The sequence below is a fragment of the Eptesicus fuscus genome, chromosome 21, assembly GCF_027574615.1.
Source record: "Eptesicus fuscus isolate TK198812 chromosome 21, DD_ASM_mEF_20220401, whole genome shotgun sequence".
Classification (NCBI taxonomy): Eukaryota; Metazoa; Chordata; class Mammalia; order Chiroptera; family Vespertilionidae; genus Eptesicus; species Eptesicus fuscus.
The window spans coordinates 24,206,500-24,219,600 of NC_072493.1; the positions used below are offsets into that span (position 1 = coordinate 24,206,500).

General features: G+C 55.6%; 1 protein-coding gene across 1 annotated transcript in view; it reads left to right on the forward strand.

The window, feature by feature from the left end:
* Positions 1-411: 411 nt before the first annotated feature.
* SLC7A5 (solute carrier family 7 member 5) overlaps positions 412-13,101 on the forward strand; it is a 36,781-nt gene continuing 24,091 nt past the window's right edge. Inside the window, exon 1 of the mRNA XM_008139741.3 lies at positions 412-1,050. Coding sequence (XP_008137963.2) covers positions 495-1,050 — 556 coding nt within the window. The 5' untranslated portion in view covers positions 412-494. The remainder of the gene's footprint in view (positions 1,051-13,101) is intronic.

A 13,101-nucleotide genomic window follows, 5' to 3' on the forward strand; every position in this document is an offset into this window, starting at 1 on the left:
TGGCCTCAGGCCCGCCCGACTACACCGCCTGCTATCAGCCTGGGGCAAAGGTGGGGCGCCCCGACCGCCGAGTGGCATTCGGGCCCACGTGGGCGGTGGGGTCCAGGCCAGGACAACGCGGGAACTCAAGCGGAGGGCGAGGGGCGGGGCGGGGCGGGGCGGGCGGGGCGCCCACCCTCCCCACACCCTCCCCCACCTTTCCCCACCCTCCGGACCACGTGGGGCCCGGACTGCTCACCAGCCTGGCGGCGTGGTTGGCTGATTGCACCTGCGCGGAACTGGAAGGCGGGGCCTGGTGTGCGGGCCGCGGGTGCAGCGGAGCCGAGCCCGGCCGGGTAAGGCAGGTATTGGAGGTTGGGCGGGGCCAAGGCGGAGACGGAGGCGGGGCGGCGCGGGGCCTGGCTTAGAAAAGCCGGAGCTGAGCCGCGAGGGCCGCTCTTCTCTGATCCGCGGCGCGCACCTCCTGTCTGCCCGATCCCCGGCGAGGCAGCAGCATGGCGGGCGCGGGCCCCAAGCGGCGCTCGTCGTCTGCCCGTGCGGCGGCCGAGGAAGAGGAGCTGCAGGCTCGGGAGCGGATGCTGGCGGCGAAGCACGCGGAGGGCGCGGGGGGCGGGGGGCGGGGGGGCGCGGGGGGCGAGGGTGTGACCCTGCAGCGCAACATCACGCTGCTCAACGGCGTGGCCATCATCGTGGGCACCATCATCGGCTCGGGCATCTTCGTGACACCCACGGGTGTGCTCAAGGAGGCGGGCTCGCCCGGGCTGGCGCTGGTGATCTGGGCCGTCTGCGGCGTCTTCTCCATCGTGGGGGCTCTCTGTTACGCGGAGCTGGGGACCACCATCTCCAAATCGGGCGGGGACTATGCCTACATGCTCGAGGTCTACGGCTCGCTGCCCGCCTTCCTCAAGCTCTGGATCGAGCTGCTCATCATCCGACCCTCCTCGCAGTACATCGTGGCGCTGGTCTTCGCCACCTACCTTCTCAAACCGCTCTTCCCTACCTGCCCGGTGCCCGACGACGCCGCCAAGCTCGTGGCCTGCCTCTGCGTGCGTGAGTACCACCGCGGGACCCGCCGGGGTGGGCTGGGGGCGGGGGGGGAGCGGGGACCCCGGGCCATCCCTCATCCCCGAACCCCCGGCCATTTCGAATCCCCAGGCCATCTCGGCGGTTCTGGGCTAAGGTCTGGAACCCCACGTGCGTCTCATTCATTCGTTTACACCTCACCTTGGGAATTCCGCAGTGACAGACCGCATGGTTCTTGTGGGCGGTTCACTTCCCCACCTCGTCCATTCAGATCCGGTCGAGCTGAGCAATAATATCCCCTTTCTCTGGGGAGACACCCACGTGGAGTGTGAAACGTGAATTTCCTGCTTGCTTGTTCGAGCTTCCCCAGTGCTGTTTATAGAGACAAATTGTGGTTTTAAAAAATTTTTTCACTCATAGCTCCTTTCCAGACCAGCTTATTAGGAATCAGCAGAGGCTGACTGATACAAAAAAAAAACATAGTGCTAAACTCCTGTGTGTAGGCAGCAGTGTCGAAATCCCCTGAAGATTACCTTACGTAGTAAAAGAAGGGTGCTTGACTGAAAATTAAATTTGGGTGTGGGGACTCCCAAGTTGTGCGGGACAGTCAATGGCCACAGTCCTAAGTTGGTGGGCACTGTGCTAGTATATTGGTAGACGTGGTGCTAGTATGTTGGTGGACGCGCTGTTGGTATATTGGTGAGCATGGTCCAGGAGTGTTGGTTTTAAATTTTGTTACACAAAATATGCTGGGGGCCAGAGACCAAAAGAAAGGCTGACAACATCATTACATTGAGAACTTACACAGGAGGCACATCTTGGGCGTTGGCAAGACAGAGCTATCATCTCCGCCATGTGGCCGGTGCTAAAGAATTACACAGGACAGGGCAGGGTGGAAAGGGGTACTGGGGTATGACCTGCCCCAGAGAAGGGGAAAACACCTTATTACATACTTCCAGGGCAGAGCGAGGGCGGGTTCCAGGAACCAGCACGTGTGGAGCATAGGAAAGGGATCCGAGGGTCTATGAGGGGATTTATGGGAAGTAATCTGTGTTCTCCCCAGATCTAGCTGGATCTAGTATGGAAGTCTGGCATCAGTCAGGCCACGGTCCCCTTCATGGAACAGTCTCTCTTCCACACTACAGTGTTCGTATGTTGACGGGCATGGTCCTGGTAGGTTGGTAGGCATGTTCCTGGTATGTGCTTCACCTAAGAGTAAAACCAGGCTGGAGAAGATTGCTGCTTTGCGAAAACAGTTCTCCTACGGGATTTCCGAAAAAATTAATTTGTACCAAACGTATTGTGATTTTTTTCTCAAAGGCCGTTGGCAGTTTTTCCGCCTACCTATTGGCCAACCTCTAGGGAGGCTTGCAAATGGAAGTGTCCTGCTTTCAGAGTTGCCACCTTGAGGATTTGCCCAAATCTCAGTCCTGCATATAAGGACAGAGATAGCGGGGTACATTGGTGGTTTCCGATCCGAGCCGTGAATCTCAGGGCCTGTGCGGTGACTTGAAGTGGCTTCTGCCTGGCCGTGCCTGCTGGGCTTACTGGGCTTGCAGAGCACGTGGGCCGCGTTTCCTGCATGTGTCACTGCGCCACGGGGGCAGGTATTTTAGACTCTGAGACGGGCTCCAGAAAGTGGCGTGTCCTGAAGGCAGAACTCAGCGCAGCTCTGTTTGGCTGCTGGGATCACCTGCTTTCCTGAGAACCTGAACAGGCGGGCAGTCACCCGGGGTGAAGGGGCAGTATTTGCCTTTTGGGGGGGCAGAGGGTCTCAATGATACGAATCTCAGCTTTAGAAACTTTGGTCTAAATCTAGGAATAGTCCTAGCAATAGTCTATGTGCCTAGAAAAGGAAAGCCTCTGGCTTCTGGTGGATTTTGAGATGAGGGTTTTATGGGATGATGCATTGGACTGGCTAAGGAAAAGCCCCTCTCAAGGCAAGATCAGCCCTAGCCAGTTTGGCTCAGTGGAGAGCGTCGGCCTACAGACTGAAGGGTCCTGGGTTTGATTCCCGTCAAGGGTTCATGCCCGAGTTGTGGGCTCGATCCCCAGTAGGGGGCATGCAGGAGGCAGCCGATCAATGATTCTCTCATCATTGATGTTTCTCTCTCTCCCTTCCTCTCTGAAATCAATAAAAATATATTGATGGCAAGATGCCCATAAAACCCATTAGGAGAAATTTAATTGTCCAATTTTCATCGCTAGATACGATATAAGGTTTGGGCCCAGTATGTATGTAATGAAATAGTATCTTTAAAGGGCCCCCTCTCTAGTCTTTAAAAATGGACCCCTTACTTTCTTATTTCTTAAACTTTTGGGTTTACGTAGGTAAATCCTCAGATTCTAGTGGGCTGCAGTGGATACTATCGCTCTGGCCAGGCTCCAGCTCACTTCTGTTCCGGCATTGCGGGCCTGGTGGAGCCGGTCATGCCAGTAGCACCCCTTGCCGTAGGAGTGAGGGCGACCTTTCCATGTATTGTTCAGCTTTCGTAACTCTTTTTCTCTGAACCTCCTGTATGAATGTGATACACGTGCATGCACGTGTGTGGCTTTATCTGATGGAAAAAGGATTTTCAGTGACGCAGGGATGTACCTCCTGCAAGAGCAAGCGCTAGTCTAGAGCCTTACTTGGCCGGGATAGGGACATGGGCTTGTCCAAGACTAACAGAGCTCAGCCTGCTGAGCGGGCCTGGCTGTTCTCACTCAGGACAGTCAAACCTCGGTTCTGGAACATCTCTGATCTGGAACAATTCTGTCACGGAAAAAATGTCTCCCTTTTAGAAAAAGGCTTCAGTTCTCAACCTCACGACCCTTTCATGCTGACACATCAGCATAACAAAAAGTGGCTCTCAGCCACAAACAAAGGAGAGAGGGCGAGTCCCGTTTACTACAGTGCTGTGGATAGTTTCTCCTTTTGTTGTTGTTGTTGCTGGTAAAATGGATGTTTAGCACAATTTTAAAACATAAAGACGCCATCAAGCGTGCTGATGTTGCTGAGGGTGTGGAAGTGCTTATAAAACACCAATCACAGGAATTGAAGAGGAAGAAAAACTGTTGTTGGTTTGGGTAAAGGAAAAGCAGTTAGCCAGTGGTGACAGCATTTCGGAGGCAGTGGTAAGTGAAAAAAGCCAGGATGCTGCACCCCTGGAATGAATGCTGGAAATGATTAGTTTAAGGCTAGAAGGGGGTGGCTCGATAAGTTTAAGAAGTGTTTGTTTATAGATTAAACAGCACATTAGACACGTACTGTATATAAGAGAGGTTAAAACAGGGAATCACGGGTCTGGAATGAATTAATTCAATTTACATTATTTCTAATGGGAAGAAATGATTTGGTTTTCAAACAGCCTCCTGTTTGAAAATTAAGTTCGAGAACCGAGGTTCCACTGTACAGTGAAAGGTTATGGTTGTTCAAGAAGGGGGCTTCTGAGAAGGCAGTGAAAGTTCCCACAGAAGAGCCACAGAGTTCCTGAGAGCTCTTTAATTGTCGCACAAAAACTGGGTTCCAACTCTTTTCTCGATGACCATGTGGAATGTGATATAAGCCTGGGTTTACATGGTTATTTATTGCTTAACGAAAACGTGTTAGTGGTTGCTGAAATCAGATGAGTCTGGGTTCTGTGTGTGTGACGGAGTCACTCGGGTTGGAGCTGAGTTCTTGCCAGCTGGGTTTTGCTTGGGCAGTTGATCCTCCCTTCCTGGGCCACTTTTTTGTAAAATGTCTGGAGCGGCCCGGCTGGGGGCTCACGAGGGCCGCCCAAGGACAAGGACAGGGTCTTGTATGTGAGAGCAGCTGTGGTTCAGAGACACAGCGGTGGCTGCATTGGCCCTTTATCTCAAGGGAGACGCTCTCAGAGGAAGGGATCTGAACAGGTCCTCTTCTTCGTAAGCTGAGCTACGAAAAGGGCTTAGACGCGTAGCTGTCAGGGAAGTGGCCGCAGCAGACCGCTGGTTGCCCACCCTCCTCTCCCTCTCCTAGTTGGGTGAGGGTAGGACCATGCCTGCTGGCACAGCCCCCCACACTTGGACTTGCTGGTTACTTGCGGCACTCAGGTTGGCCTGCTGGTGGCTGAGAATGGGACTCTGGGTCACTGGGTCCCCTTCCTTCATGGTGGCCCCACTTTCTGCCTTCTCATGGAGACAGGCAGTTGGCCAGGGCTCCCCTAGACTGAGTTAGGCCCCCACCACGACCCTGACTTGGGCAGATACACATGTGCGGGGGGTGGGGGGCGCACACTCAGCTGTTGGTCCTCTGGGGACCCCTGGCCTGCAATATTTCCCACCTGGTGTCAGGTAAAGAGCCTACGCTGTGCGTGTGGTCAGACCTGGGTTCTGTTTTGAGGAATTCACTGGGAATTCCAAGCCTCCGTTTACACATAAGTGAACTAGGGATCTGTCACAGCTCTGCCTGGGTGTTTTTGAGGACTTTAAGCCATGGTGTATCTAATGATGGCACATGGGGACCCCGTCACACTGTGGCTGTGACTTACTCTCCACACTGCCCTCTGTCACCTGTAACATCTTCAGCTGCCCTAGAACTTGCTCTTTTCTGGTTTAGGGAAAAGAAGGAAGACAGAGGATGGCCCGGCTGGTGTGGCTCAGCAGTTGAGCGTCGACCTATGAACCAGGAGGTTTACAGGTTCAATTCCTGGTCAGGCACATGTCAGGATTTCAGGCTCAGTTCCCTGTAGGGGGCATGCAAGAGGCAGCCAAACAATGGTTCTCTCTCATCATTGATGTTTTTATCTCTCCCTCTCCCTTCCTCTGAAATCAGTGAAAATGTATTTTAAAAAAAGAAGAAGAGAAGAGAGAGGGTGGAGAGGAGGGAGGGGCTTGGTGGTAGTGGTGATGGTGGTGGTAAATGCTAACCTGCTGTCAGCTCCTCCAGGTAGGGGTGAAGGGCATAGATGAGGCGTAGGTTTGGTGCAGGTACGTAGGTTTGGTGCAGGTACGTTGGTCAGTTGGGGTGATGACCAGAGTGGGGAGGGGAGACCATAACAGCACCTTCCATCCCCCAGTCTTCTAGCTGCCCGGCTCGTTTCCATCAGTGCCTGCCGGACAGTGACCCTGCTTCTGGGGATGTGGGAACCCCCACAATGTGTCCAACCCTGTGTCCCTAGGACTCCAGCCAGGCCTGTCACAGTGAGGCCTGGTTCAGGGTGACTGGCCGCCTGCCAGCTGCCAGGGCTAAGCTCCTTGATGTGTGAAGCAAAGGCTTCTGGGTGTTTCGAAGGAGCTGGTGATCCTAGAATCGCAAGCTGTGAGCTCAGTGCAGACGAGAGCCCAGTAATTAGTCCTGAAATCTGACTGGCCCGCCAGACATGAAAGTGGTCCGGCCGCGGGAGCTAGTCTGGCCCAGTCAGGACTGGGGCCAAATTCTGTGTGGTCCTTCACAGAAGCATTTGACCCCAGGGAGGCGGGAGCTGCCGGCGAATATGTCTAACCCTTTTCCCTGGGTCACAGCCCCCTTTGATAATCCCATGGAATGTGCAGGCTCTGCCCAGAAATGGGTACCAGGCATGTTCACTGCAAACTGTGTGGTCCTAGGGTGTTCAGGTCCCCTAAGGCCCTGGCCCAGGTTGGAAGCCACCCCTGCCCCCGAGAGGGGCCCTCCTGATCAGAGCAGAAACAGATCCGACATTTTGTCATCAGTGTGTGGGGACACATGACCGGCTCTATGCCGGTGAGGGTTGCAGGCGTCAGGGGTCAGGAATGCTGTAAATCCCACATCCAGGCCATCTGGTTGGCCAGGGCATGGACATGTGGATCTGAGGTTCCTTATATCCTGGATTCCCCTGTCTGCGGGGCACCACACATCTTATATACTTTACATCTTTCTATCAAACTCACCTTGCAAATGAGCTTCTAGGGCAGGTGAGCCAATAGCCACCCTGTGGGTTCCAGCTGCTCAGCAGCCATAAGTCCTGTCCTGTGGCCACAGATTGGCCTCCAGTTCCTGTCCCCTCCTTCCATGACTCACAGCAGGTGCTGGGGACTGCTGGGGTGGGGCATGTGATTCTACACCCCAGTCGGTGTCACCTTCCAGGCTCTTGTCTGGATTATGGCCAGGGGAGTTGCCCAGAATGCACCTGTTCCCACCCGGACTTTGCTTCATCCTGTCCCCACCAACAGGACTGCTGCCCAGTCCAGCAGCTTTTTGGCACTGATGGTTGGGGTGCCATCTACATTATGGCAGGAGGACCCCACCCAGCTCTGTCCTCGATCCAGGCAGGATGCTGAATTCCTGCTCTGGCTCTGGATCGTGAGCTATCCCATGCAGGACATTTCTGGAGGTCAAGCCACCCCTCCCCCCCAGTGGATTTCGCCCGCTATGTGAAGAATTAGCACTGACTTCCCATTCGGGCTCTGGGACCATGATACGCGCAACTTGATCTGTGCTCTGAGTCACTCTGACCTTGGTTGCTGGCTGACATCTGTCGCTGCTGAGACCTGATCATCTGTAAGTCACTCAGAGTAGTCGATACCGAACTGAGGCCACTCCTCAGCAGACATGAGTCCCGTGGCCCCCTGTGACCCTATGGCCGGCCCAGCCCTTTGTCCCCTCCATGTGATTTGCCCAAGACCAGCACAGGATTCAGCCCTCAGCACTCACATGGGTGCGGGGCTGTCTTCATCTGGTTCCCTTCTGGGAGCTTAGCCCTGTCAGCCTGATCAGCTGGAAGGCTAGGGCCTCTGCAGAAGGCCTAAGTGGGGTCCTGGCTTTGTCCTCAAGGGAAATGGGAGCATTGTGAGAGTCCTGCAGTGGTAGAGGGAGGGGCTTCTCTGCAGTGAGCCCGACCCAGAACACGAGGGAGGGGGCTCAGCCTTCACTGTTATCCAGGATGGCAGGGCTCGGGAAGTCCAGCGCTGTCAGCTCCATATGAAGACCCTGTACTGGGGTGTTGGGCCAGGCTCTATGGAGCAGAAGAGGGACTGGGTCTTGTCCTGGAGTGGCCTTGCCCAGTAGGAGGGAGACACATGGAAGCACATGTTCTACAGCTCATTCAGGCCCTGTACCTAAAAGGGCGTGCAGGGGGGCGGGGGCTGGCCTGCAGCCCAGGGAGCTTGGAGCAGGCACTCACGGGACCTTCTCTCTGCAAGTCCCACATGAGCCCTCGGCCAGAGAGCAGCAGACACCTGTCCAAGGCTCTGCTCCCTAACAACAGCCTGTTCAGACCTGTGGGACAGAGTCCCCCACCCACCCATCCCTTCCCCTATGCGGGTGCCCAGTAGATGTGCATCTCAGGCATGCTCACTTTGGGTGGGACCCGATGGGCGGGGAGGGGCTGCACCTCAGAATCACCTGATTAGGACTGATGCCCAGTCCCTCTGAGACCTAGCAGTGAAGCACAGTACAGGTCAGGGAGCTGTGCTGGAGCCTGTCAGGGGCAGCCAGGGTTGAAGATCCTGGGCGAGTGGCACAGCACAGGAGTGGGACTTAGGAGACCTGGGCATACTCACCCTGCTCTGTGACTGCTGTGTGACTTTCAGCATGTTGAACAGCCTCTCTGAGCTCTCTACCCCAACTACCAAATAGGGGTTGAATACTGCACATGTCCTCTCACCCCTCAAGTACAGCGCCTGCAGAAGGTTTTCCCTCCTTTTTCTTTATTAGCACAACTGCTGGAGAAACCATGTGGGGAGGGTGGAGTTTCCGCCCACAGATGTATGCATGTATCTCTCTGCATTTAGCCAGTGATGGAGACTTCTAACCCCCGAGACCCCTGCCCATACAGGTTTGGTTATTCTCAGCAGATCTTTGCACTCGGCCATGACTAATCAAATTAACGCTAATTCTTGATGGGGTGCCAGACATCGCGTTTGCATAGCTTACCCACAAAGCAGACGGCAGGACTAGGATGAGGAACCAGGCTCAGATATGATAAGTAACCTGCCCAAGGTCACACAGCATGGTCCAAACTCCCTCAGATTTTAGAGCCAGGGGGCGGGTCTCCCTCCTGTCCGTCCTAGCTGTTCTTGGGTTTAGGGGTCCCTTTGGGAACCTCCCTGTTCTCCAGGACTCTTGCTTCCAAAGAGCCCAGTAAAGAGAGAAGTTGCTATTTGTGGGGTGTCCTGCTTAGCCCAGGACTCAGGGTGTCGGCAGATTCTAGAGGTGACTAATCTGCCTTTCTGGCGTGTTTTGAAATGAATGTGTCAGCCTTTTCCAGATGCTCACTGATACCTCCACCCTGGGCTGGGTGGACTCTGTGTGGTTGGGCATAACCCAGCCCTAGTCAAAAATGGAAAAAATACGGAAACACGTGTTCTTGGGCTGGTCACAGGCAATTTGAAAATATGATGCTGGCCTATTAGTAATATATTTTTGCAGAAATTAGTGAATGGAGTCAGGGAGGGGCTTGAGGACCAGTGTGCCCCCCTGAGACTCCAGATTTCATGTGCTGCCTCTCCCTTAGGTGGCAGCCTCTTGAATCGGAGCACTTCCCTTTGCTCCTAGAGAGACTGGGTGTGCCTGCTCCTGGGAATGGCTTCATTTCCCCTCCGTGGCCAGCAGTAGGGATGAGGTCTGGACCCTCCATCAACCTGAGCTGCTCAGCATTCTAGTGCCTCCTGGGAAATGGTCACGCACATTTGTTTTCTTAGGGCCAAGTAAAGGTGATTTACGTACGCATCGGGAAGTTAACCCCTGGTTCTCTAACTTGGGCCCCCAACAAGGGCCTTCGCATCCCTGGGCCAGAAAGGCAGATTCTCAGGCCCCCAGGGAACTGACACACCCTGGAGGGGAGACCCCCGTCTGTCATTAGGAGGGATGAGAGCGTTAAGGCAAGAAATGAAGAAATGCTGGGAGAGGGAGGAGGGGCTACCTGTGGGCAGGGGCAAGAACCCACAGAGGGACTGGACACCCCTTTAGTGGTCAGCCCTGTTGGTGGCAGCTCTCCCAGTCACCTGGGTCACACTGTCCCCTGTGCGGTCACTGTCTGTCGTCCTAGGAGCCAGCCCACCTCTAGCCGGGGCTCAGGGTCCAGATGCCCAGTGAGTGCTGAGATGTCTGACAGGTGTGTGTGGGGGGGTCTGGCTCTAAGTCAGCAGGCTGGCTGTCTGCCTGAGCTCAGGTCTCAGACCAGCCTCAGTCACAGTGGTCAGCGGGCACTGCTCTCTGCCCTGGTGCCAACTGCTGCCCTGCGTAAGCCCAGGAGCCCAGGCTGGACCAGCTTCCTGGAACTGGCACAGCCTGCTGGCCACTTCCTTTTTATCTCAGGGCCCGTGTTAGAGTTCTGGGCCAAATGATACTCATTGGCCTGGCAACTCGGCCCCTCCCGGGCAGTTTCCGATAGCCGGACCCCACCTGTGTGCGGCAGCACTGCTCATAGGTCTCAGACTGCCTTTGCCCCAAGCATTGGCCCTTTTCATCAAGGACCCTAAAACCTGGGTAGCAAGGGCCACCCAGATGGGGAAGCAGAGAGAGTGGAGTAAGTATCTCAAGTCCGACTGGTGGGTGGGGACCCCCAGAATACATCCTGCTCAGGGTCAGGGAGAGTCCCAGAGGCGTTACCTAACAGGGTCCCTAGAAATAACAGATCGAGGGGAGGAGCCACCGTGTGTCACCGAGTTTGTGCTCAGCCAGTGTCCTCGGCTCTTGTGGTCCTTGGGGGGGATGTGCTGCCCTGCGGTCTGCAGATGACTGACCAGAACCGAGCCACCCGAACAGGCCAGCACTGGAGTTGGACCTCACCGCTGAGGCCAGGGGGTGAGAGCAGGAGGCCGAGCCGAGGGGCAGCACTTCCAGCCTTTGAGGTATCCCCGACATGAGGATGGGGGTAGAAGCGGAGCCACCACAGGAGGAGGAGGGCAGGAGCCTCTCAGCAGAGGAGGGATGGTGACTTTGCAGCGCAGCCCTGGGATTCCGGCCCCTTGGCTGAGGTGGAGCTGGATGCCCCTGTGGCCCGCTAGGTGGGTTATGTTACAGCAGGACAGGATGGGGCAAGCCGGAGGAGGACTGTGGAATGAGCCAGCAAGGGGCCCTGGGCTTTATCTCCTTTGCCCCAGCTGTCACGAGCCAGCCATGCTTATCTGGGGGTGCTGGCTCAGAGCCCTGGAGAGGGCTGGCTTCTAGCCAGAGTGCCCTCCTGATAGCCACCCACCTTTATATCAGGGGTTGGTGGCCTGTGCCCTGCGGTATCCCATTCTCTCCCTGACTGCAGCACAAGTGCTTTCTCCTAATCCCCCTTCCTGGAGGGGCTGCAAGTTAGTATTCGTGGTAACAGTACGCACTCTGCCCACCCAGAACCTTCCAATATGCCCGTGAGCCCCCATCCTGCAGGGGTGGAAACTGAGGCTCAGAGGAGCCGGGCATCTTGTCCAGGTGGTGGAGTTTAAAGCAGGGAAGCTGGGCTGCAATCCAGCCATCAGCTTCTCCCAGGGCTACTTTTGTTAAAGACACTGAGTCCTGGTGGATCCGCCTATTTACCTAAGATTGTATTTCATGTAGGAAATTTTAAAAAGGAACACTTTGAGAACAATAAAGGACTTGTTTACTCATCAGCCAAAGTCAATGAAAAGTAAGATTTCATCATGTGTTTTGGTTCTTTTTACAAAGAAACAAATATTATAAAGTTCCCTTTGTTCCGTGATCCGGCCCCTTCCTCTCCCAGACTGGGGCCGCCTGCTCATTGCCTGTCCACAGTCCGGACATTTTTCATGTCCTGAGCTGGTACTGCATTTGCGGGGAGAGCCTCAGTGCAGAGGGGCTCTGACACCTGCCGGCCAGGGCTCAGCACATGTTGGCCGGGAACAGCTGGGTTGGATCTTGGAATGGGCTGGTGTGTGCCCTTTGGTACCAACGGAGGGGCTTTGGGGTGTCAGAGGAGGGGCCTCTGTCCCACCCCCTCAGTATCAGTGACCTCCACAGTAGAACAGCCCACGGGCTGGGGGCTCAGGGGTAGCGTCAGAGCCCTCATCTGTGAAATGCAGAGCTGCCCCTGCTCACCGAGTGGAGAGACCCCAAATGGGGTGAGCCGAGCAGAGGTGACAGCCCGAGTTGGTGGGGCCAGGTTGGTGGGGCCAGGTCCAAGTGCCCGCCGCGAAGAGAGGACCAGCTTGTCTGAGCGCTGGTGGCAGCCCCAGCCGAAGAGCCACCTCAGGATGCAGAGGGCGTGGCCACACCTTCCGCCTGTCTGCCCTGCTTCCCTGCTTCCCTCTGGGAGGCGTGAATGGAGGAGTGATGCAATTTGCCTGCCTCTTGCTGCAGCCGGAAGGCTGTGTCCGCTTTGGGAGGAGGAGCCTGAGGCACTTAATTCAGGATTGTCTCTCACAGAAGGAAATGGCAGGCTGTCTCAGGAAAGCCTTGGGGCCCAGGGGCAAGAAGGAACAGAGTAGAGCGTGGGCTTGTCCTCCATCCTGGATCCCAGCCACTGGGCAGATTGGACCAGAGAGCACTAGACTGGAAGCATTTCACTGGAAGCCCAGAAAAAGGGAATTACCCTCCTCTCCCCACCCACACTACACTGTCATTCCTGTGGGGATGTCAGAGGGCCCCAGGGACCCGGGTCCCAGTCCTGGTTCTCCCCATACCACCTTGGGCAGGGGCGTTTCTATGAGCCTGTTTCCTCTTCTGTGCTTGGAATGGCTGTGCTGACATGCATGCTTAATACGGGACAGCTCTCTCCCCAGGGGTCCTGAGGGCCAGGACTGAGCATGTGTCCACCCCAGAGCCACACAGTGAAGGCCGCGGGGGCTATTTGCCTCACGTACCACAATCGGCCCTCTCCTCTGAGTCATGAGCCCCACGTTGTCATGGCCTTATTTAAACTCCCACACCCCAAGGCAGCTCATCTTACTATGAGCCTCTGACAGGTGGGGAACCACAGCCTAGGAGCCAGGGGGCTCCACCAGGGTCCCCACCAGGAAGGGCCACACCGGGTCCGGGTGTCACAACTCTCGGCTGTCATACCTGGTACAGGGGGGACTTCTGAGTATTTCAGGTTAGGAATAGCAGCCTAAAGCAAATACTTTCAAAACATTTTTAGCCTGAACACAACATACAGTCTGTCAGCCATTGCATCAGCCAGGGTTTAGAGCTGGGAAGGAAAACGAGGGGGAGGGGTTGCTATTAAGCTC